This window comes from Oryza sativa, chromosome 3, assembly GCF_034140825.1.
Source record: "Oryza sativa Japonica Group chromosome 3, ASM3414082v1".
Lineage (NCBI taxonomy): Eukaryota > Viridiplantae > Streptophyta > Magnoliopsida > Poales > Poaceae > Oryza > Oryza sativa.
Window position 1 is genome coordinate 31,038,353 of NC_089037.1, and position 25,801 is coordinate 31,064,153.

Here is a 25,801-nt window from a genome sequence, read left to right on the forward strand (position 1 = left end):
GCCCCCGAAAAATGGGGGCCCTGCGCGAGCAGACAGGTTGCACGCCCTTAAGGACGGGCCGACCTTAAGTTTCAATCTGCAGTGAGTTTTGTTATGTGTTTTCCCTTCACATTTTCTTAGCAAGTGCTATATCTTCTCTTGGAACTGAATTTCGGAATTGGAAGCTAACTGCTTCGGATGCAGACTCATCAGGAGCACTAGTGATTTTATCCATGGGAGTTACATGATGAGCCTGATCTGCTGAGATAGTGCTATTAGATTTTGGTGCATTGGACCTAGGGCTAAACGAAAAGCTCGTGACTTGTTAACTCGCTTGACTCGTGTCTAGCTCGGCTCGGCTTGGATCGTTTGGATTTGTTAACGAGCTGAGACAGAGTTTTAGCTCGTTTCATATAACGAGCCAGCTCGAGCTGGCTCGCAAGCCAAATGAGCCAAACCCCATAGCCCAAAGTGGCATTGTGAAGCGGCCTAGTTGGCCCATCAAGGAAAAAAAGCCCATGAAAGAAAAAGAATGGCACTAATCCTGGATGGACAGATGAACACACGTGACTTCTCTCTTGTTTTCTCGCGGAAAAAGTGCATCAAAGGTCCCTCAACTTGTCAGCGAGATAAAAAACATCATCGAACCGCAAAACTAGATATACGGGGTCTCTTAACTATACAAAACCGGTCACCAGAGATCCTTCGGCTGTTTTGATCCTGGTTTTGGTCTACGTGGCGGCTAAGTCAGCGTGGAACCTACATGGGCCCCACATATCAGTATGACACGTCATCTTCCTCTCTGTTTCCCCTTTTCTCTCCCTTCTTTCTTCTCTCTCTCGCAAGCTCCGCCCACATGTCAATATGACATGCTGTAAGCCCCATGTCATACTGACGCCCCTCTCGCTGTCAGCCATGTCCACGCCGACGCCCCTCTCTGCCCGCACCGCTCGCCCCCATGTCAGTATGACACATCATCTTCCTCTCTGTTACGCACGCCACTTGCCCTGGATTGGATTGAGGAACGCATGACCATGTTTGGTCACGCAGACTTCAGGAGGGCACGATGCAAGCGGACATGGCACCGAATATTCGCTGGGGAGCCGAATGCCACGGAGGAGCATTGTGAGCGCCCTTAGTATTCAAAACCACTCCTACCAAAAACTAGTTGTTAGGGCAAATTGGCCTGGTAGTAGGACCGAAATCTTGGTGGTGCATCAAACCAAACTGGCGCCTAGTATTGTCTGCAAATTAACTCTTTAAAAAGAAGGGTAAACACTAACGTCGATATGTGCAAAGCCAACCAAGTTTCGTCACCAGAAGCTTTAACGGTAAAGAAAGCTTTTATTCCTAAAAGTTGGGAAGTTCTAAAGGAACTTTTGCTCAAAGGGTATGAAACAGAAAATGAAACCTTCACCATTTTACTCTAATTACAAGGGCTAAGCAGGCATTCCCGCTTTTGTTCTGCAGCCTCCCCTCTGCAGATCGGCATGGTCTAGCTATGAGTTTTCTCTGTCCTATCAAAAGCAAAACAAAGGCAGCCATGTTATTTTCAAACTACACAATACGCCTCATTAAAGAGATTAGACAAGCAGCGATGAACCATAATATTGTATCACAGATTAAATGCAGGACATGGAAATTCTCACTAATGAGCAAAGTTTTCCCGAGGCCTTATTTTGTTATGCTAGATATCAGCAATAATTATTCAAGTACGTCAGTAGTAAACCCTAAATTAATTTATCTAGAACAAATAAACTTAATTCAAACACAGGCAGATGTCTTCTTTCAAACAATATTAATTAGGCAGCAAAGTTCCGTAGGTGTGATTATTACTTAATACTTCCTCCGTTTCACAATGTAAGTATTTCCCACATTCATATTGATGTTAATGAATCTAGATAGATATATATCTCTAGATTCATTAACATCAATATGAATGTGGAAAATGTTAGAATGACTTACATTGTGAAACGGAGGGAGTAACATCTAGCATCTAGCATTAGCTTCCGTAGGTGTGAAAACAAGACAAAATATACTTACCCTATGAGTTAGGCAATGGTATTGTGCCCTCAGCATAAACAAAAGTTTCTTCCTCCCGATGAAAGAAGGTTCTTGAGCAGGAGGTATCTGAACAAAAATTATGGGCACATAACAATATAAGGTGATTGCCTTTGTACAGACACTGGAAGAATATCTGGGTTTCTAGATGTACTTACCAAGAAATGTTTCCCCTAACAGTTTGGGACGAAGATGGGATAGCTGGCTTCTTCTCTATTTGGTCATAATGAAGAACAAAATTGTCCTGCAGAGAGAGAAACCCAATTATAATTCACAATTTTGCACAAAAGTAAATCTCATGATATAACTTTACATTGACCAAACCTTGCGGATTGTCTCCCAGTTGTTTGGATCAAAGCAACCGTAAGACCCTCGTTCATAATGAGGAGTTTTGACCAGAGGCTCAACATTTGGAATTCTTGTGAGCCACACTCGCACTTCTTTATGATAAAACCATCCTCGGTTGTAACTGCAGAAAAGATGGACAGAAGATTTACTCAATTTGGTATTTGGTTGTGCTGTGCTGCACTTCATGGTGGGTAAGGTTACTCATATTTGTCATATGCAGTAATATTAATAAAACTCTAAGGAAGTAAATGCATAGCAAATATCCTAAAATGGCTAACTCAAGCATTAAGGCACACAAAGCAGAGATAAATATCAACGAAATGAATAATGGGAAAGATAGCTTTTATCAATTGAAAGGTTAAATGAACAAAATAGACATAGAAAACCAAACAGCTTGAGACTGCGATACAATCAACGGTCAGGATATGAAACACTTTTTAGTGTAGTGAGGTAGTAGTAGTATTCCATGCGGATTACAAACAAGTCAGTCCTATGTGTACCCTTTCAAGAAAATAAATAAATATATATGCAAAATTACTAAAGATAATTGGTGTTGAGGGGTGTAGTATGGAGTTAATCCTAAAAACAATGGATAGTCGACTAATTTAAACCTAAACCCAGCCTGCCCACTCCAACACAAGCCCAACAAGATGCAGGTCTTGCCCATCTAATACAGGTCTGCGTTTTTTAGGGTAATCACTGTCGTGGAAGCCCACACAGTTAGAATATATTAATTAGAAAAAATATTTACAAAAGGTTTACCCAATGTGATGTTAGGGGCTGTGGGTGGTAGCCCCCGATTGCGCAGCAAGAACGAATGCTCGACGGGAGGGCGAGGTCTGTAGCCTTGCCACCCCGGAGCCGTGACGAAGAACAGAGAAAGACAGAGGAGAAGGTAGATTGGATTAGATTAATTCTTGCTTGCATTAACCATAAACAAACCGGCTCTAAATAGCCTTACAATACAGCTAATGATGCTAAAAGAAAGGGATAGCCGTGCCACCTGGTCCTGTAGCTCGTCTGGCACCGAGCTCATCCCACCGATTGCGCCGACGGAAGGGAATTCCCCACATAACATCTCCCCCCCCCCCCCCTCGACGAGCAGCTCGTCCGCGAGCTGGAACAAAGGATAGCGGCTGCGAAAATCATCCAAATCCTCCCAAGACGCCGCCGACGCCGGTAGCCCTTCCCATTGAACAAATAGCTGACAAACCCCATGCACCAACCGCACACAAACCACCTGGCGTGGAACCGGCTGCACCGCCCCACACTTTATTGGCGGCAACGCTGGCGGCGAGGACGGCGGCACACCCACAAACGGTTTAAGCAGTCCGACGTGGATCACATCATGCAGGCGAGTACCGGGTGGTAGAGCAAGCCGATAGGCAACCTCGTTGATGACGGCGACGACTTGATACGGCCCATAGAAGCGCGGCCGCAACTTGTCCTTGACAGTGTCCGGCAAGGAGGCAGGAACGCGGTGACGAACACGGAGCCACACCCATAGGGGTGGGCATTCGGTCTAACCGAAAAATTCGGTTCGGTTACTCGGTCTTTTGGAAAATTCGGTCTTTAGAATCACGATCGGTCTTCAAGAAAAATCAAGACAGAGCAATTCAGTCTTCGGTTAGTTCGGTTCGGTCTAGGTCATAGACCGAACTAACCATAACACAACAGCTTGACACAGCAAAAAATTAATCACAAAGAAATAAGTACTCCATACAAGATCAATTGATCGAAGCAAACTCGGATGAAGAACTACAATATGATGCCACTAGAAAATAGAGCATATGATTCAGAAAAAGAAGAAGCAAACCAAAATAAATCGATCTTGCCATGACTTGGATCCCGTCGATCTCCACCATTCCACCTGAAGCTCCAGATCCCATCCATCTCGTCGTCCCACCGTCGCTGTTCTCGCGGCTCCCGTCGCTTTCATCCCCGACTGACCTCCTCCGCCATCGATGTCTCCGACGCACAGCCTCTTTCGCCAACGGGGTGCGGCTAGCCATCAAATGCCAGAGAGCATCGGGTTGCAGCAGGGTCACAGGAGGGAGCACAATCTCTTTCGCCACGACAGGCGAAAGGGCGGCTCCGACACAGTGAAGGTCGTCGCTGCGGATTCCCTTTTTTTTTCGAAACTCGATTGTGGGATTGGGGAGGTCGGGAAGATAAGGTTGGTTGTGCGGCCGTGTGGAGTTTTGCTTGTACCTAGTCGTTCGTGAGGAGATATTGGGCCTAATGGGCTGACATGTCATATGTATCATTTGGGCCAGTGATATATTCGGTTTTTTCGGTCAATTCGGTTAACCGAGGTCCAAAACCGAATTGACTGAACTAAATTCGGTTAGTGTTAACGAAAAAATCGAACACACCGGCCTGGGAGATCTGCTTACCTCCTGTGCAGGTCCAAATATTGATGAGATGCGGGCGTGCCAGTCAGTTTGATCCTGCAACTGACAAGATATGCAAATAGTAGATCTAAACAGCCGATCGGCTGACAAGCCGATGGAGTAGTTCCAGCCGGTAGCCAATAATAGCCGATAGCGATAGGGTTTAAGCAATCGGCTATATGTCCAATGTAGATAATGATATAAAGGCAATCGGCTGATGATGATGTAATAAAATAATAATATAATCCAGTATAAACCAATCGGCTAGCAATGATATGATAAATAAGCATCGATCCGAAGGTTAAAGCACACATCGGCTGGAGGTCCGATGTCATGAAATCCACAAGATTAGATTAAACAGTGAAACCTTTGTTGTCATCGGCGAAATCCAACTTATATGTATGTGCAATCCTTATGAGCCGATGCAACGTTCCGATAACTCACCGGCTGAAACCACGATGAAACCCTTATTGGCAATCAAGAAGCAGGCTAGAGATTATGGTTCTAAGCACGACTTAGTAGATCAAACTTAACTGATGCAGCACTAAGTATGAAAAGAAACATAATATCTAGACAATCAAGCCGTTGACTGATTTTTAGGGTGATAGATGCCTAGGCTAATCTAATCTAGCAACGCGATTTAGCCGATATCGGCAGAAACCCTAAAACGAGAAGCAGCCGATAGAGCTAAATTGATATGCTAAGACTAGATTAATAGAGACATATGATAAATAGGTAAGCAAATATATCATCCAAACCAGAGCAATCCAAGAGGTCGAATGTACTGATGCAGCCTTAAACGACGCCGACGTAGACGATACAATTGCCTGGACCGACGGAACATTGGACTTACCCCTTCGCTGGAGATCGAACACCGATGCAGCCCCGCGTCAGGTGCCAAGTCCCGCCGGACGATAAAATAAAAGTAGATGTAAAAAGGGTGGCGATGCGTCGAATTGTATTGATCGTGAGGATAGATTACATAGACCCCGGGTGTACATATTTATACCCATGAGTTGATACAAGTCCTTGTCGGACAAGAAAGAAACTAACCTAAAGATAAAAGGAAAATATAAAGTCCTTATCGGACACTAAACACACTTTCCTAAAGATAAAAGGAAACTAACAAACTAGTCCTAATTAATAGATAAACTGCCATGCCGCATCCTCTTTAAACTCGGTCACTTAGGGATAAGCTTCCTTTAGTAGATTGATATCCTTAACTATGGCAGGAATCCGACTATTGGCGACTTGATAACTCCCATCGGCTGATTCCGAGATGCTGCAGCCGATAATGATTCTAAGCCAATGACGTCTTTGCCGATTACCAAATTTCACTGTTAACAGTTAGTCGAAAGTGCAGACCGAATTTCTCGGTCTCAGTTAGTTCGGTCTCGGTCATTTCGGTTCGGTTTTTCGGTTCGGTCTTTTTCTGCCCACCCCTACACACCCACGCGTTCACGTCAAACTACACCTCCATGTGCTTGCGATCATAATAGTGCTTGGCGTGCTGCTGAGCCTGCTCCAGGCGCACGCGGACGTTGGCAAGGAACGCGTCGCGCTCCTCGATGGACTGCGCCACCGCCGCCACCCACACTTCACTGGCGTCGTACGTCCGGATGGACCCGGGTCCCGGCCGTACACCAGCTTGAATGGTGTCTCGCGTAGGGCGGCGTGGAACGAGGTGTTGTAGACGTACTTGGCCCACGGCAACCACCGCACCCATTGACGGGGCCGGTCGCCAGTCAAGCAACGGAGATACATCGCGATCGCCTTGTTCACCGCCTCAGACGACCCGTCGGATGAAACGCCGAGCTACGGTGGAGCTTGGTGCCGATGGTGGTGAAGAGGGCCGTCTAGAACGCCGACATGAAGACGGGATCTCGATCGGAGACGAAGGATTCCGGCACGCCGTGGAGGCGGACAATGTCGGTGAAAAACGCACGGGCCACCGTCTCCGCCGTGTATGGGTGAGCGAGGGCGATGAAGTGGGCATACTTTGAGAAACGATCGACGACCGTGAGAATGACGGACTTGCCGCTGACGCGTGGTAGGCCCTCAACGAAGTCCATTGCGACGTCGGCTCAAATCGCCGACGGTACTGGCAGCGGGAGCGAGAGGTCTGCCGGATGTAGGTGATCCGTCTTGTTGCGTTGGCACGTGAGGCAGCCTTGGATATGATCGTGGACGAGGCGCCGGTCACGCCTCGTCGAGCGTGTGGAAGTCACGACGGAGCCAATGGAGTGTCTTCTGGATGCCCTTGTGGCCATCGTCATGCGCGGCGGCAAGGACGATCGGCACCCACGGCGAGGCCGGCGGAATGTAGATGCGGCGCTTGTAGGTGATGAAGCCGTCGGTCACCGCCCAAGGCGTCGTGCGTGCACCGGAGGCATTCTCGTCGCGGAGGGCCGTCAACGCTGGATCGATGGCGGCGGTCTTGCGGATGTCGTGGAGCAAGTCAAATGTCGGCACGGAGAGGACAAAGGCATGGCCATCTAGCGCCACGCGTTGAGACAGAGCGTCGACCGTCGCGTTCTGTTTACCAGGCTTATACTCAACCACAAAATCAAAGCCCAATAATTTGCTTACCCAATGGTGTTGTGGGATGGTGGACAGGCGTTGATCAAGGAGGAACTTGGGACTATAGTGGTCCGTCTTGACGATGAATTGACGGCCCTAGAGATATGTGCACCAATGTCTCACAGCTTGCACCAATCCAATGAGCTCGCGATGGTATGCCGCGAGTGCGTGATGTCGAATAGCCACCGGGCGGCTGAAGTAGGCAATGGGCCCTTCGCCCTGGTGGATTACGGCGCCGAAGCCACTGTTGGACGCGTCGCACTCAACCACAAACGGTTCGGAGAAGTCGGGAAGGCTCAGGACCGGCGCTGTGGTGAGGGTGAGCTTGAGTCGCTGGAGTGCCGCGGCGGCAGCCGGCGCCCACGCTAAGCTCTCCTTGCGGAGGAGCTGGGTGAGCTGCGCCGCCACCGAGCCGAGGTCCTGGATGAACTTGCGGTAGAAGCCCGCCAGGCCGAGGAACCCGCGAAGCTTCTTGGGCGACCGTGGACGTCGCCAGTCCACCACGGGTTGAATCTTGGTGGCGTCCATGGCGACCCCTTGCTAAGAGACGATGTGGCTGAGGTACAGGACGCTTGGGTCCCCGAACGAACACTTGGAGCGCTTGATGAAGAGCTTGGCCGCCCGTAGCACAGTGAAGACCGAACGCAGGTGCTGCAGATGGGCCGTCCACGACGGGTTGTAGACGAGGATGTCGTCGAAGAAGAAAAGGACGAAGCGGCGGAGGAACGGCCGGAGTACGCCGTTCATGAGCAATTGGAACGTGACCGGCGCATTCGTCAGGCTGAATGGCATGACGAGGAACTCGTACAGACCATCGTGAGTGCGGAACGCCGTCTTGTCGATTCGTCGTGGTGCATCCCGACCTGGTGGTAGCCGGATCGTAAATCGAGCTTCGAGAAGATGGCGGCGCCGTGCAGTTCGTCCAAGAGTTCGTCGACGACGGGGATGGGATATTTGCCCTTGACCGAGCGCTCAGATAGATCGACGCAAAAGCGCCACGAGCCATCCGCCTTCTTCACCAGTAGCATCGGCAATGAGAACGCCGACTTGTTGCGGCGGATCAAGCCTTGTTCCTCCATGACGCGGCATTGACGCTCGAGCTCATCCTTGTGTCGGGCAGGGTAGCAGTACGGGCGCACCGCCATCGGCGTCGTCCCGAGCAGCAGCTGGATGCGGTAGGTGCGGTCCCGGACTGGCGGCATGGCGGCAGGCCCATTGGTTCGGCGAAGACATCGAAGAATTCCTCCAACAGGAGTCCAGCAGCGCCGAGGGTGCGCACGCCAAAGCACGCGACCGCTGGTGGCCTAGCAAGCCGTGGAGGGTGACATGGTGGTCCCGATGCCAGAACGACATCGTGAGCACCGAGAAGTCCCAGAGGATTGGGCCCAATGTCGCTAGCCACTGCATCCCCAACACAAGGTCGTAGCCGCCCAAGGTGAGGACGTAGACATCCGTCGCGAACTCCTCGCCGACGATCATGAAGAGCATGTCGGGGAAGACGCCGGGCACGCCACCTTGTCGCCATTTGCCACCGTGACGTTGAGGCCTATGCGAGGTTGGAGAGCTCGATCGACACGCGTCGCTGCATCTTGTGAGAGGAACATGTGCGTCGAGCCGGAGTCGGTGAGGGCGTAGAGGTCGGCGTCGCCCAGGCGGACCATGATGTGCATGGCGTCAGACCCACGGACGCCTGTGGCTGCGTGTAGGGAAATCCGAAGGGTCTCGCGTGGTTCATCCTGGGAAGCAGCGGAGTCATCGTCGGATGCACCCCCGCCATCTCGACGAAGAACAAGCAGCGGCAAGTACGGTTGTGGCCGCGCGAGTAGGGCTCGTCGCAGTTGAAGCAGAGGCCCTGGCGACGTTGTTCGTCCATCTCCTTGGGCAACAGCCAGCGCACGGCGCGGCAAAGTACGGGTGGTGCCACAGGTGCCTTGGCGGCGGCGCCCAGTTCCTAGGCCGGCGCAGGTTGATGTGCTGCCTGTGGCAATGGGAAGAGGCCCCCGCCGGCGGCTTGGCGCGGCAGGGGTGGCGAGCTGCCTGTTCGCGGCGTTCGTACAAATGGACCAAACTCGTCACTATGTCCAACATTGTCAGATTTTGCATCTGCACATCCAGACTCAAGGGTTCTTGTAAGCCAACCGTGAACAATAGTACCTGATGATCCTCAAAGAGAGCCGGCATGAGCCAAGAGGTCGAGGAAGCGCTCGGCGTAGTCGTCCATGGTGGTTGTCCGGCAGCAAGCCGCCAGCTCGCCTAATGGCACCGAGTGAAGCGACGGACCGTAGCGCATGTTCAGCAAGTCCGAGAAGCGACGCCATGATGGCAGACCATGGTCCCGCTCCAAGCGAGTGTACCACTGCTGAGCGCCATCGAGCAGGTGGTAGGAGACCAGCCAAACCATGTCGTCCTCGGGTGTACGCTGCCCTCGGAAGAATTGCTCGAAGCGGTTGAGGAATGGAAGCGGATCGCCGCGGCCGTCGAACTTGGTAAAGTCCAGCTTGTGGTAGTGGGACGGCCGATCGCCCACGCCGTCGCCATCGTGGCGATAGCCACCGAAACGTCCGTGGAAGGCGCCGCGGTCGTGGTGACCTCATCATGCCCGAAGCCGTCGCCGCCGCAACCGAAACGGTCACCACGGCCTAGATAGTTGCCGCGCGGCCGAGGTGGCCACCAGCGCAACCGCCATCTTCGCTCTAGCCATCGAATCGAGAGGACGGAGCATGAGCCCCATGTTCCAGACAATTAATGGCCAGATTCTGAGCCCGTTGCTGTTGATCGATGTCGGTGATTTGGCCACTGAATGCGTCGAGGCATTCCAGAACCTCCTCGAAACACTGGCACCAGACGTCGTCGTTGTTGTCGTTGGCAGCCATCGCAGGATCGGAAGCGCTGGAGAGCGAAGGATCGGTGGAAACTGATACCAAGATGTTAGGGGCTACGGGTGGTAGCCCCCGATTGTGCAGCAAGTATGAATGCTCAACGGGAGGGCGAGGTTTGTAGATTGGATTAGATTATTTCTTGCTTTTTTTTTGACCGGGAAACAGTGGGGGAGACCCCCACGGTAGTTTTCATTAATTAATTCTTGCTTGCATTAACCATAAACAAACCGGCTCAAAATAGCCTTACAATCCAACTAATGATGCTAAAAGAAAGGGATAAAACATCTTAACAAACTTCAACTAATGTTGCTAAAAGAAAGGGATAAACAGCAGCACTAAACAACCGTGCCACCTGGTCCTGTACCTCGTCCGGTACCGAGCTCATCCCACCGATTGCGCCGATGGAAGGGAATTCCCCACATAACATGTGATAGGATTGCTCTCTCATGTACATTAAGTCTATAAACTAAAAGGGAGAGGTCATTATTAAAGAGTACCCTCCAAGAGGAAACAGAAGGGGGGACATTATCAACTTCAGCTTCAGTCCATGGTCTATCCAAACCCAATATCAACTTCACCTTATATTAGGAAGTGTTGGTGGACAGATGGCCATGATGTGACCAATCACTGGTAATCGTTAACTTAAAGTATGCACTCGGTTTGCACCCATCGTTAAAAGAAATATTTATCATGTGTAACTAGAGGAAACTAGCTCCAATGGCCTAGGCAGCAATTAGTTTAATGGTTTTTTAAGAATTATCTCAGGGTCATAGAAGTGCACTGGACTTTGCGACACATAAAGATGGATAAGCAGGACAATGCATGCAAATAAAAATCAACCCCTAGCAACAAGATATGTAAATGAGAAGACCAGTAAAACAGTCTACTCACAGCTCACTAGCAGCACATAGCTGAGCTTCATCCCTTGGCATGCTGCAAACCAAAGAAAAATGATAATCTTTAAAAAAACAAATGATAATCACGTTATTTGTTGCCTAACATGATTTCAGTGGAACACACTTAATGGTAGATGTACCTATAGAAGATGTAAAACAGCGTTAACGTCTGGAACTTCTGAAAATGTATAGGCTGCAAAAGACAGAATACATTACAATATATATATGTAATAACATGAAGTAAACACATCAAGACAAATAGATGCCAAGTGTGTTTAAGAAAAACTAGGAAATAATGATACTCAACATCCTATAAAAGATGGTAAATGTACAGCCAACTATCACATCTTAAAAAATAACCACAATGAATGGCAGCTTACTTGTAGCGGTGGAGGTTGCTCAGCATTGTAGCAAGCTGGAATATGAAACTCAGGTTCTCCTTTTGCTGGCTCATTTGACCATGGAGAACCAAATGTCTTGTATAGATTGTCTGGTGAGTTCAAGTTTAAACCCAATGTTGTCAAATCCATTCCTAAAGCAAGAGATGCTAAGTCAGCATCATTCATCCTGATAACTCCCAGCAATCCCATCAAACCATAAGGATCAGGTGGTGTTTGCCCTCCCTGGATGGACTTTAGACTTTGATCTCTGTATGACTGTGTAGCTGAAGACACCTGCTGCAATCTGAAAGGATTTTGAGTTTGAGGCTGCTGGTATTGTTGGATAAGTTGCTCGTATGATCCCAAACTAGAAGTTTGACTTGCAGAAGATCTTAATCCGATATTTTGGGGACCAGCATTCTGAACCTGATAAATCATAATTGATCATTATTACTAGCATCAAAGGATCAAAACAGCAAAGTTGGATATATGCCTGATCAGAACCATGGTAAACGCGGTAGACATTGATTGCTAGAGTTTTAAGAATTTCCATTAGTACTTACTGAATTAGCACCTTGCTGGTGTTGCTGACGATTTGGTGGGTAGTTACTTCCTAAATTAAAGCCAACTGACCTTGACATCTGTGTAAATGTGCAAATTTGTCAGAAAAAAACACAAAGAAGAAATTGTTAAAAATTCAGAAACAGGGATGTACCGGATATTGCTGTGCTTGCATAACAGGCACATTATCATGAAGTTGTTCCTTGTGATGCAACTCCATAGCATAATCTGAAGTGCTACCTGATAATTCGAAAGGTTAATACTTTGCACAACTCAGCAAAGGGCAAAGATGGTAGCACAGTGCGCACCAAAAGAGAAAGAAGATTAAATAGCAATCTGAGGTCAAGCATGTCCTATGATCATGGAATAAATTAAAAGGCAAGTACTGAAGTAGCAGGTTACGACCATCTAAATACGTGACAAGTAATAAACTCAAAAGGCAGGAAATAGATTACAACCATCCAAAATACATGACACTGACAACAGAGATCAAGAAGCAAAGCAGTCATAAAAGCGGCAAGTAAGTTGGAAACATTTTTGGCAGACCAACGGACAAAATAAAACAAAGCTGTGATGCTTGGTGCCCATGTCCCGCCAAATTGACAGGTATGACAGTAAACTCTTAGTGCCAAAATATGCATACACCTTTTTAAGTGATTTAATCCAGAAACATACCGAAATTTAATCCATGATCTCCATGAATCCAAACTCAAACACGTACTGTAAGTATTGTTCGAATAAAATTTTTGGCAAGCCTAAAATTTCTTTTAAACGTGAATAGCAATTATTGCAAATTTACAGGTATGACAGTAATAAACTCTTAGTACCAAAATATGCACCCTTGTAATAGTAATAGATTAAGGAACATCCAAAATTTTAGTCCATAATCTCCATGAATCCAAATTCAAACCATGTACTATAAGTATCATTCGAAAAAAAATTAGCAACTCTAAACTATATTTTTAAACGTTAATGTTGGATATTGCAAACTTTCTGTGAGCAAAATCTGTGGGCCCTAAAGTTTTGCAAAAAAAAAAAGTCACAAATATTTTTTCACCGCCATTAATAGTCCCAAATAAGTTCCATAATTTTTAGAGTTGCCTCAAGGCTTCGATCACAGTTGCCTCAAAAATGTGACCGCCAGGCATGTGGCGCTAAGATAAATTTCCCAGGTTCTAAGTTTAGTTGGCACAGCTAGGTCAGATGATCTAAGTTTCCCTTCAGTTAGTTTACTGCCACGATAGATATAATTGTACATTCGCTCGATTGAATTGGACTCGAACATCTTGTAATGGTTCAGCTGCTAAAACTCCTTACGTGTTGCCTATTGGTTCATTTTTCCGTATGACCATCAGTTTTCATAAACAAAACGATAGCCATGGGTTAGGCTATGTTGCCAAAACAAGAAACATAACAAGAGGGTACCAAAAACTATGTATGAGTTACGATAAGAAAACCATTTACTACCGTCGTCAAAAGTAAATAAAAGGTTCACCAACGTGGATGTTATCATGTCTCCATCAATATAAGATACCATTTCATGCCCAAATTGAAGGGTACTTGTTTTGGCAATGGAAACTGAGACAATGGGATTGCTAGGACCTCTATACATGTTTGCCGGTTGCACATCAACGGATCGACCCTTTTCTCCAAGCAACGTGTTAGCACATTTTCATTGTCGATCATCAATGTCTATTGTCTAATTATGATTTGTTGTAATCCCAAGTGCTCCGATATCATAATTGTAGTTTCCAGCACATACCGGTAGCCCCATCCTTAGGCCGTCTTAAATTAACCAAAAGTGGGAATGCCATTGCAAGTATATGAATGGTACTATAATTATTCAGTAATGCAAGAAAAAATATGGCAGCCTTCCATAAAAGATAAAATGTCAAAGCAAAATGGATTTTGTAACACGTAGTTCTATGACATGCTAGCGAGGGCCAGTTGAAAGTTGAGACAACAAATTGTAACAGTCATGCAGCTGATATTGCATGATACACCAAGTATAATTAATCAAAACACCCTCACTGAATGTCAACGAACGTTCTACAATAATATAGCTGTAACCACCTTTGTATCCAGGTAAAGCTGGGAAGTCTTCATTTTGAATGCTAAATTCCTGGTTTTGTTGAACAATGGTGTTAACACCAACTCCTTGCTTCCGCAGTGAGCCTGCTATTTAAGGAAATTATCAAGGTATCCTTCCAGTTAATGAAAAATATCTTTGAAATCATTACCATATTGTCCTTGCGGACCACCAGCAGAACTAGGTCGACCAGTCAATTGGGGAAAATCATTCATGTCATATGGAGCACTGTCATTGGCATCATGCAGCATCCCCATGGAACCAAGGGAATTATTTCCTCCTTGTATTTGGTTCTGAGATAATGAACCTCCAGACGTCGGATATGAACTCCCCATCATGTTCATCATTTGAGGCGATCCTGATCTCAGAGATTAAAAATAAAAGGCTGAATGCAAAGACTCACAGGCTTTCACTTCAATAGATATAAACTGATATACAATATACCACTTGTTAAACAGTAAAATATTACAGAGACATTACATCACAACCATAAACAAAATTAACAATTATCAAATTAAGCAATTAATATTCTGGTATCCGATGCATGCATGCAAAAAAAAAGGAGGAATACCAATATTATCTCTAACTTTGACACGTATCAAATGCTAGTATTGTTGGTATTTTCATTAATAATCTTAATTTTATCAAATGCAACCGATATAGGTTGGTGTTCTATTAGGACGCAGTGTCGCAGTGGAGTAGTGGACACTAAGATTGCCCAGCTGAATGTATTAGCTTTGGGTGTTATAATCACATTATAAAGGCAGTTATTGCAAGTAACTTGCCCAGGTAAGGGAACATGAAAGATAAGATAAAGCATAAGCCATACTGTGTTTGATAACAGAGTGAAAGCACCAATTACTCCAGCAGATAGGTTGTGGTCAGTGCTTCATCAAGCTGAATTTCACTTGAGGTATTGGTCATTTAGAGGAAGCTTGTTCAGGCACTAGGTTTCTTGTTTCTGATTATAATCGCACTTACCAAAACTTTTTAGTTGGCTAGTAACAGCACAGGAATCCTACTCAAGGAAGACTATTGGCAGCTACTAAGAATGTTAATTAAAAATTCATTAAATACCTATCATTTGGGTATTTCCGAGGACTTGTTTCATATGCCCAACTCTGATGTCAAGAAAAAGAGGGCTAAGTTTGCAGCTAAAAGCAAACAATATAGTAAGTAGATATACTCAACAAAAAATCAGCATTGCGATGGAAGAGCATTTCTTAACAAACAATAGTTGACGATAAAAATAACAAGAATAGAGAAACAAGTATGCAGCCATGAAAGCATGACCACATAAAGAGTATTAAACTCTACGGAGTACTCCCTCCATTCCAAAATGTAGCGATTTCTGGCTACGAATCTGGACCGGGTCCTGTCCAGACAGAAATAGCTACATTTTCAGATGGAGGAAGTAATAAATTCCACCTATTTATGCAGTATGTTCAATAGATTTACCTTGCTGAAGAATGCCATTCATCATCCTGCTGGATCCTTGGACATTTAGACCGCCACTGCCAATATTGCCACTCAAATTCATGCGTGATGCTATGCTTGGCACAGATAATCCACCAGAGCTTATATTCCTTCCAATGTTACTTCCACCCACAATATTTCCTACAGAACCAGTGATCCTAGGGCCCAAATTTCCCAAAGCTGGAGATACTGACATCCCAGGAACAGAATTCCGATTACCACCAGCACCCAAGTTTGAGGATAAGCCTTGAATGGTACCTCCAATATTCAAGCTACTACTAAATGCTGGACCTCCGCCAACATTCACTCTAGAACTGACTCCTGAATGCCCATGAGGAAGCTGTAACAAAAACAGAAACATGGCAAGACTATGCAATCATTTCAACCAGCAACACTGTACCTTAGTTTACATAAGCCATCAGCATAAACAATATAATCGCAATATTGACGAAGGATCATTAGAACCTGAGACATTCCAACTGGAAGGTTGTTTGAAGCAAATCTTGCAGAAATGCTCCCTCCAGGCTGTTGAACCCCAGAGGATGGAAGGCCACTCATGGCAGCATTCCTCTGAGCAAGCGATCCAGGCATATTTGGCAGATTAAAATTTGCATGGATGTTGTGCAAGCCTTGAAAAATGACAAGGAGGTTTAGCATTATGAATGTGGCATCGTGCCAACAAATTAACCAAGTTATTTTATTATATGCTTACCAGAGTGATGGAACGCCCCTGGAACTGATCCAGATTGACCAGAAAAGGATGCTGTAAACGGTCTTCCAGATGAGTCTTGAAGGTTTGATGCAGAATTGTTCAGGTTTGACTGCCAGGAAAAAAACATCAAGTTGTCAAAACAAAGAATAAAGCAGGCCATATGGAAGCACTATTATCTTCAAAACTCAAAAGCAAAACCATATTAGGTTAAGCAACAACATAAAACAATAAATAGTGCCCAATCAAACTGCATTCCCACTAGTAAAGACATAGCCCATATTGTGCAGTGCCTGCACATGCATAGCTTGATTAGGCAATAAATGCTAGTGTTTCCTACCATCATGGTTCTTATGTGAACTGTCAAGCTTCAAATTCATATGAAGCATCTGAACTCATAACCAGCATAGGGATGGGAAAGAAATACAGAAAGAGGGCAATAGTTCAGTCATAACAAATACTAATGTGGGTATAAAAATATAAATAAATCGACATTATGTTATAACAGAGGACAACTATTTCATGAATGATGAATTTATTGCCCGTTATCCACGTAAAGCATCACCATAAATAAACTATTTGATGAATGAACTGGTCAGAGAGAAAACAAATTAAAAAACAGAACCAGAAAATAGGGATATCAAGTGAAAGCACAATATTTCAGTTGTAAGGATAAGCACATACATTCAGTAGGCCTGACATTGTGACAACAACAAAAGCAAGTCAAAGACTCAATTGTAAGCAGCTAGCCTCCCAATCTGAAACAGAAAATGGATGCATGTGTAAGTAGTTTGTACAAAATGGATGAATGCACAGAAGGTGCTAGATACCTAAAATTGTGTAGTATATATGATTCCAAGGGTGACCAAATATTTATAGCCCTTTATAGTAATAAAACAACAAATAAGCCAATAGAGCAAGAGGGTGAAACTCAGCTCTGTATAAGATTGATTAGTCCATTATTCAAATACAAACCAAGGAGTAAATCATCACACCATAAAACATAGTAACTCTTATCGGGAAAAAAAGGATAACATAATAATTCTTATCGGAAAAAAGAAAAGGATGTTGGTGCAATATGCAGATTTCAGCAGTAAACCAGGGAAGTCACGCTGTATCATCCAACTCTTCAACAGTTTACCATCAATGGATTTTTTTTCCTAACAGCTTGAAGCCTCGAAGAAGCAAATAATAATAAAAAAAAGATCCATGATTAGAGCCATCAACCACAAAGGATGAACAATAGACTCTGAATGCAGGAAACGCCAATCCACTATCAATCTATCATTGATATCAGACGAGAAAGATACAGAACACCAGGTGTCTACCCGATTCAACCTCTCAGATCTTCCTCCACACGTAGGAGCAAAGCTATCTCAATACTCCGTCCTCCCACTCCACTCCACTCCACTCGTCCACGCCGAAGAGGGTAACACGTCAAAAATCCCCCACGAATCTCTAGGGTTTCTACGGCAAACCGATCCATTTCCGGCCAAATCTAAGGCCACACGCGCCCCTGGGGCGAATCAGATGGGGCGGAATTCGACTTAACGGTCGGAATTAGGGCAAATCGGGGGGATAGGATTACCTACCGAGAGAGTCCGCCCGCGCCTGCGGCACGGGCAGCGGCGGAGAGCGGGGAGGAAGGGGCGGCGCGCGACGGAGGATTCGGCTGCTCGGGGGTGCGATGTGAGGAGGAGGCGATGGGTGCGCGGCGGCGGCGGCGGCGGCTGCGTCTCGGACACTCGGCGATTGTGTGGGAGGGCAAGGGGACGGAAATAGTGCGGACGAAGAGGCGTCTGCCCGAACGGGGGATATGTACAAAAAGGGAAACGGAAGGGTGGAGTTGGCTATATGGGCCGTATGAGCAGACTGGGCCAGATATTTTTACGGGCCTTAGCTGTACAGGGAGTAACCGATCAATAGACAGCTTGACCGGGGTGTGTAGGGTTGAGAAAAAAAACAGGTTTGTACTGACAAGTGGGTCTATAATTTATTGGATCCATATCTCAATGATAAAGTCATTATGAATTTTATTTAGAAACACGGTACAAATGCGCGTATCTGTTCATAGGTGAGCGTATACATATTCACCCCTATAATCACACGCGCGCACGCCCTACCCATATAAGCACCCCGGAATACTCTGCGTGGGTCGGCACATTCATCCCTATGAACGCGCACACCCTATCCATATGAGCATCTCTGTAATATTCTGGGTAGGCCGGATGGCGGCTATACAAGAGATACATCGCCTACCGCTGAAAGAACAATTAGCCGTAAATACGAGCACCCGTGTCAAGTTTAGAATTTAACCTAGGTAAACTGGTTGAGTTACACTCACTTCACAAAGTCGCTTTGATTTTGAAGGTAGAGGATGTTGTCGTGCTGATATGGATAAATCTTTTCTCTTAGCATGTAAAAGTTTGGTTGATATGGATAAATCTTTTATCTTAGCATGTAAAAGTTTGGTTGATATGGAGTTTGGTGCATGATTAATTAGTATTTTCTTCATTTTAAAATATATAAATTTAGAAAGTACAACTGTGTTAAGTTTTTCAAAGATTGTCTAGAATCGTGATGTTGGATAGGACACATCTCGTACTAAGTTAGTTTATTATTATTTTTAAATTAGTTAAAGAGTTTTTAAAAATAATTTAGGAGGCGCGTTGTTTCACCCTTTATAAAAACAATGTTTCAGTACTTAGCAAAAGAATGTTTCAGTACTTAGCAAACGAATGTTTCAGTCCTTAAAAAATAGCGTTGTTTCACCCTTTATACAAATAATGTTTCAGTTCTTAAAAAAAAGTGAAATACGGTGAGATCATTAGATGAAACAATTTGGTCCAACGTATGCAACAAAACGATTTAAGCCATTGAAACACTTAAATCTCGTGTACATCAAAACAAGCCATGTGTACATCAAGATAAAAAATATTAAACACTATCTAAAATCCACTGCAACATTTGATCCACACACAAAGAAACATCATGAGTACTGTTGTCGAATGGATAATTGCGTCACGTCAAATGACGTGGTTCTCTCAATAGTAGATGGGAAATAGAAGAATAATTGTACTACTTTGTTTAAATTTTTTGGGATCCCCCTATTACATGGCCCTATGGGGCTATTTATAGCCCCATTACAGGTTCCCGCTACTAGGGTTTAGATTATACATTGGAATTTATATGGTTACCCTTATGATAGGGACATTATGGAGGGCACACTATGTCCTTTACACATACGGGCCCCTACTGGGCCAAAATGGCTCGGCCCATCTATCTGGCGAAATCCCCCGAGGGCGTAGCGGCCCACCAAGCCTCCCAACAACGGGGTTCGGTGCTTTGGCAAAACCCGTGCCTGTGTGCCGAGGCTTTCGCCGCATCATCTTCGTCCATGCCGCCTTCTGGCGAGAACTCCACTCGGCGAAAGTGGTGTTACCCAAGTCATGTCTTTCGCCCGTATGGCTTCACTCTCGACCTTCGCCGCCCACCTTCGGCATGATCCTGTTGCTTGAACTTTTGGTTTCGGCAGGTTCGGTCGAAGGCCCTCCGTGGTAAGCCTCCAACAAGTACACTAGCCGAAACATTGCTTTTGAACCATTAAAACATCAACGAAACCCACATGTCGAAAATAGAGATATGGACCACTATCGAAATATCCAGTGCAACATTTGATCCAAACACTGAACATCACGAGTACGCTAGCTGTAACACACAAGAAACACACAGAACTTGATATGGACTGCATCTTTCTCCTCTCCGACGAACACAGGGTTGCCCGCATTAGTCTTCTCCACTGCCCCCATCACCGGATCTGGATGAGGAGAAGAGGGAGGGTGGCTGTCACGCCCAGAAATTCACGAACCAGAATTTCTAAGCTGAATGTGTATTAAACCCCTGTCCAGGACCAGCCAGGGTACACAAACGACAATTGTTGACATACAGATCCACGTCTTACAAAAACATAAAGGATTACAAATGCAGCGGAAAAGGTAAAAGCGAGCTAAGCCTGAAGACTTGACTCCTGCAGCGGGCGATTCCATTCCACAGGCAACCCTTGACGGCAGCGACGAAACCAACCTCTCTGAGACGGCTCCAACTGAGAAGAACTTCAACTCTGGTGTGGGGGAAAAGAGAGCAAGACTAAGTACTACCCACTGTACTCAGCAAGTCATACCGGAAGAGGAGGTATGATGCAGGATATAACCAAAGGAGGCTAGAGGTTCTTTTGCATAAAGCTAGCATTTAAAAGCAGTAGTTGAAGGCAGTAAAACAGTTGTAGTAATTAATCAATATTAACCAATCACTGTCCAACGCTACACCACGTTGCAACAGGCCCAACCAACCACCTGAACTACACCAGTTCATTAAGCTAAACTAGGGGTGAGACTAATCACGGTGAATCTGGTTGATCGCCCATAACCGCGGGCACGGCTATTCGAATAGTTTTACTCTGGCCAGAGGTGTACAACTGTACCCACAAGACACGATTCCACACATGTCGCCATGCCCCGAAGTATCACCATGATACTGCAAAGGGGGAAATCGTGACAAGACCCTCCACATAACCCTCCCCTAACCATCCACACCACGCTAAGGTTTCACCCCCACCCCTCAAAAGGCAGTGGGCGGTCCCCTCTTGCGCCGCGGTGAATCCGGCAGCTGGACAACCGAACACCTCGGCCGACCCAACTCCATCACGCCCACCCTCGCCACCGGTGCCTAGGAAAGGGTCGAGCTATACTTCAGATCAAGCAGTTACCCACTCCCGCTTGTGGTAAGCACGGTAAGTCTCCCAGGGTTTCCCGTGAACCGGTCCTTAACTGCCATGGGTGCGACCAGCAAAACCATGCACTCACAGCCCGCCATTCAGTGTATTTTAATTAACTAACACCATTGCGGTGGCACCAATCTAAAGCTATGCCAAAAGACAAAGTCTATGTAATAATGTGATCCCCATTTGTGTACTAGTTGAACTAAGCATGGCTAAGCATTTCCTAAGCCAACATCTAGTCATTTTGATACCCAAGTTATCAATGGCATAGGGTAACCAATATGTGGCTGAGGAATAGGACCCATCCCACATTACATTGTAAAAGAATGCAACATTTAATAGAAATGCGGGATATTTGTAAATTGGGTACAATATGATCAAACGTATTGCATGACTTGCCTTGCTCTCGAACTGATGAGACCTCAGCAACGTCTTCGAGAAACTGCGGATCGACGAAACGGCCGAAACCTACGCGACAAACAAAGCACACAAGCAAAACATGCTATAAGACTACAGAAACAGGAAACAAAACCATTTTTAATGGATTCTTTGCATTTTTCTTGATTTACTGAGACTTGAATGGACTTAAACGGAGCTCGGATGAATTACTTATGAATTTTAGAAGATAAACTGTGTTTTTACTAATAAAGAAAAAGTCCTTAATTAATTATTGCGCAATAAAGCCCAGGGCTGACATCAGCAAAGGGGGGGGGGCGGCGGCGACAGGTGGGGCCCACGGGTCAGCGGCTCAAAGGGGAGAGGAAGGGGGTGCCGGCAAGCGGGGCCCGCATGTCAGCGGCTCAAGGCGGCCGGTCCACGGGACCAAGGGTCCGGATCGGCCCAAGCCGATCGGACGGTGCAGGGAGCAGCCACCGGGCTCGGCCTCGGCTTCAAGCCGGCCGGCAAGCATGGCGAACGGCGGCGGCATGCGGTCGCCGGTGACGGCAACCAGCGGCGTGGGAGGCGGCGGCGGGCGGCGCACAGACCGGCGGCGGCGGACGAAGGCGATGGCGAGCGCAGGGAGCGGCAGCGCGTGCGGGACAGAGGGAAGGAGGGAGGAGAGGGGCTCCTCACTGTGAGCACGGCGGCCGGCGCGAAGGATGAAGACGGCGGCGATGACCGGCGACGCGGAGGCACGGACGGGCGGCGGCGACACCCTAGGAGAAGATGGAGAGGCGTTAGGAGAAGAGACGACGACCACGGCGGCTTGAATTGCCGGCCGGAGATGGAGGGGAGGGAAAAACTCACCGGCTCGCGAGGGGAGAGGCGCTCTGGTGGGATTCCGGTGACGCGAGGCGGCGGCCGGGAAAGCTCTTGCGGCGGCGAAGCTAACGGCGGCGGCGGTTTGGCGCGGCGGCGACTCTAGCTTCGGCGGCTCGCGGCCGAAGGCGGCGGCAAGCGGCGGGGCTCGGGTGTGACGGCGCGGGCGCGGTAGGGGGCGTGGGAGAGGACGGCAAATGGGGGAAACGAGGGAGGGGACTCGGGGGAGGGTTTTTATGGGCGAGGGAGGGGCGGACGTGGCCGGGGAGATGGCCGATTTGGCCGGCGACGTGGGGGTGGAGAGAGAGAGAATGGGGGGGGATTCAAAATGAATCCCGCCCACTTCGTGCATGCGCGCGGGCGGGAAGGGCGGAGGAGTGGGGCGGTGACGTGGGCGCGCGGCACGGGCGGAGTGGGGCGTGGAGAACGGCGGGAAACGGCGGCGGCGGCATGGGCGGTTTCGACGGCAGCAGTTGGAGCTCCGGCTCCAACGGCTGGAGGTGGGAGACGACCGACAGGTGGGGCCCACCTGTCGGCATCCCAGAGAGAGGAGGGAGGGGCGCATGGGCCGGCCCAACAAGAGGAAGGCCGAGCGGGAGAGGGATGGGCCGACGGCCCAACAAAGAAAAAGGAGGGAAAAGAAAAAAAGAAAAAGAAGAAAGGATTTTTCCTGGGATTTAAAATTGCACTTTGGTGATTTTTAATTGGTTAAAATTATTTCCAAGGCTCTGAAAATTCCACTAAAAATCTTGTTAATGCATTGGAGCATGGGGAACTCAAGAAAAATTCCACCACGCTATTTCCGATTATTAAGTGCTTTTATTAACTAGGGATTTAGCTCTAGGTTAATTAAGATAATTTCTTCGGGCAATTTATTTAACCAATTTTTAAAGCAAGCAAAAGGGGGAAAACTTCAGGGTGTGACAGTGGCAGAGATGGAGAGAGGAAGCCAGCGAGCCTCCTCCACCACCGTCACCACCATGGGGACGAAGCCGCCAAGGAAGACGAAAAGTAGCAGTGGATCCGACAGGAAAGCGACGCGGGCGAGGTTGACAGGAGAGAGGAGGCGGCGCGGGCGAGGGAGCTCATAGGAGAGGAGGCGGCGCCGACGAGGGAGATAAGGCGACACGAGCGAAGGAGCGCGTAGAGAGTCTTAGCGACGTGGAATGAGATGTGCGGACGCCCAGTATTTTTCTCTCTTATCGTGAGCCCGTGTATAAGGATTATCGAATAAATTAATATATTTTTTAAAATAAGTTTTCTATAGTTTTTTTTTGAAGGTAATGTTTAGCCGCTTTTGAAGTGGGACTGTGGAAAACTGAGAGAGCATTAAAGTTGGGAAAGGGAAGAAAGGAACTCACCAATGTCGTCGCCGTCCCGCCTCGTGCCCCAGCTCCTGGTCGCGCTCCTCCAGCGCCGCCGCTTCGACGCCACGCTCCGCCCGTCCCCGGCCTTCCGCGGCTTCTCCCCGCCCACCATCGCCGCCGCCCTCGCCGCCATCCCGCGCCTCCTCCTCCCGCGCTCCTCGCGCTGCCTCTGCCCGCAGCGCCCCTTCCCCTCCCCGTCCTCCGCCCCCACCCGCCGCCTCGCCGCCGCCCTCACCCTCGCCTTCCTCTCCTGGTCCCACTCCGACGCCAACCCGCGCCGCCCCGCGCATCTCACCGAGCCCCCGCTCCGCGCCGCCGCGCTCTCCCTCGCCCGCGCCCGCGCGCTCCCGGCGCTCTTCCGCCTCCTCCGCGACCACGCGCCGCTCGTCTCCACCGCCGCGCTCACCGACGTCATACGCGCGCTCGGCGAGGAGGGCCTCCCGCGCCACGCCCTCGCCGCCTTCCACCGCGGGCGCCAGTTCCACTGCTCCCCCGACGCGCAGTGCTACAACACTCTGCTCGCCGCGCTGTGCCGGAACGGCCGCTTCAAGGACGCCAGGTTCCTGCTCGACCAGATGGAGCGCCCCGGCGCGCGGTGCGGCCCTGATTCCTACACCTACACGGTGCTCATCTCCTCGTACTGCCGGATCGGAGTGGAGACGGGATGCCGGAAAGCGGCGAGGAGGAGGATCTACGAGGCGGGGAGGCTGTTCCGGAGGATGGGGGAGAAAGGGCTTGAGCCGGATGTCGTGACCTACAACTGTTTGATCAATGGCCTATGCAAGACATACCGTGTCGAGCGCGCGCACGAGGTGTTTGATGAAATGCTAAGGAAGGGGTGCTCACCAAACAGGGTGACTTACAATTCCTTTGTGAGGTATTATAGCGTGGTGAATGAGGTGGACAAGGCTGTTAAGTGGATGAGGGAGATGGTGGCGAGGGGGCATGGGGGAGCGACATCGAGCACATATACGCCTATTATCCACTCTTTGTGTGAGATTGGACGGATTAGTGAGGCAAGGCAGTTCATTATCGAAATGGCTGAAAGTGGGCATCTTCCAAGGGAGCACACATACAAGCTTGTGAAAGATGAAATTGAGAAGGCGCATGAGGAGGCTTTGCCGGTAGAGCTGTGTCAGTCTATTGATGCTGGCATCAAGGAGAGATTTCAACAGGTATTGCGAATGAAGCCCATAATGCGATCAGTCACAAGATAATCTAGCTGCAATATTGAGCCAATGCAGACTTGTTGTCCACTCGGATGTGAGATGCTTGTATACCAAGCAAAGAATTCTTTATTAAGATGTCTACGGAGTACATGCTGATACATGTTTGAACTGAGGAAGACTGTCCATGGGAGTGCCCTGGCAACTTGCTTTGCTGAAAGATCATTGCCGAAGACTTGTTGCTGGTACCGTGGAAAGGCATGAGGTTGAAGCCCAACATGCCACCAATATAGTAGATCATCCGAGGCAGAATGTTGCGCGGAAGGTAAGCAATATCTGGGGTTCTTGCTCATGATTGACGTTGGAATGATTATTATGCAACGAGCTTGCCTATTGTTATCTGCTAGATCCTTCCTTTTATTTCTGTACCATGCATTGTGGGATCATGTAGTTTTCAGCGTGACACTGCTATGCCAATATGCCATAATAAATCAGATTTGGTCTTTCTTTGCCATTATCATTTGATGCAGTTTACAGCTTCACAAAATTTAAATTGCTGTTTCCTGTTATCTAACCAGAAACCATCTGTATATCATCATTGTTATTCTTTTTCTACCCCAGTTGCTTTGTTTGTAAGATCTCATCATGTGCTTCATGACAAATATGTTATGCCCCTTAGACGTGTTTTTTTATATTTCTCAGAGTTGATAGTCAGTGGAGTTCTTAGTTTTTATTTGTATAATTGTTGGTGCACCAACGCAAGGGATTAATTTTTTAAGTGTAACTATATAAAGAGGTCAGTTTATGACAATTTTATTAGGCATAAAGATATATGCTTCTTCTGCCATGCTGTAGAGTCTGCCCAACTCATCCCCCACCG

The 25,801-nt window shown here is 47.5% G+C and overlaps 2 protein-coding genes and 1 non-coding gene across 7 annotated transcripts; 2 read left to right on the forward strand and 1 right to left on the reverse strand.

Moving 5' to 3' along the window:
• Positions 1–1,219: 1,219 nt before the first annotated feature.
• LOC4334027 (probable NOT transcription complex subunit VIP2) lies at positions 1,220–18,140 on the reverse strand. Of its 5 annotated transcripts, none has more exons than XM_066308676.1 (16): positions 17,944–18,140; positions 17,036–17,109; positions 16,355–16,463; positions 16,108–16,271; positions 15,625–15,982; positions 14,318–14,524; positions 14,151–14,252; positions 12,232–12,317; positions 12,080–12,157; positions 11,517–11,942; positions 11,277–11,329; positions 11,132–11,173; positions 2,365–2,509; positions 2,199–2,284; positions 2,023–2,109; positions 1,220–1,491 (listed from the first exon to the last, which is right to left on the reverse strand). In XM_066308676.1, coding segments are annotated over exons 2-15 (1,875 nt in total). In that variant the 5' UTR covers positions 17,054–17,109; positions 17,944–18,140; the 3' UTR covers positions 1,220–1,491; positions 2,023–2,108. The 5 variants fall into 5 exon arrangements, with proteins under 5 accessions (XP_066164773.1, XP_015630453.1, XP_015630452.1 ...); XM_015774967.3 differs by having other exon boundaries at positions 1,220–1,496; XM_015774966.3 differs by having other exon boundaries at positions 14,151–14,255.
• Positions 16,355–16,435, forward strand: LOC112938430 (small nucleolar RNA snoR35). The gene has a single exon (XR_003241630.1). It is a non-coding gene; the product is annotated as a small nucleolar RNA snoR35 (small nucleolar RNA).
• Positions 18,141–23,747: 5,607 nt separating the features above from the next.
• On the forward strand, positions 23,748–25,441 carry LOC4334028 (pentatricopeptide repeat-containing protein At1g77405). Its single transcript, XM_026023806.2, has one exon. It carries the CDS (start codon positions 23,752–23,754, stop codon positions 24,970–24,972), a length of 1,221 nt encoding a protein of 406 aa, XP_025879591.1. The 5' UTR covers positions 23,748–23,751; the 3' UTR covers positions 24,973–25,441.
• Positions 25,442–25,801: the final 360 nt, after the last annotated feature.

What these genes read in the sequence shown, in the direction of transcription:
- LOC4334027 (XM_015774966.3), bottom strand. An exon ending in TTCCAGTTGGAATGTCTCAG is followed by an intron (nt 15,983 to 16,107) that starts GTTCTAATGATC and finishes TTTTTGTTACAG; the next exon opens with CTTCCTCATGGGCATTCAGG. An exon ending in ACTGGGAGACAATCCGCAAG is followed by an intron (nt 2,285 to 2,364) that starts GTTTGGTCAATG and finishes CTCTCTCTGCAG; the next exon opens with GACAATTTTGTTCTTCATTA.
- LOC4334028 (XM_026023806.2), top strand. Translation starts at nt 23,752, where the DNA reads ATGTCGTCGCCGTCCCGCCTCGTGCCCCAGCTCCTGGTCGCGCTCCTC.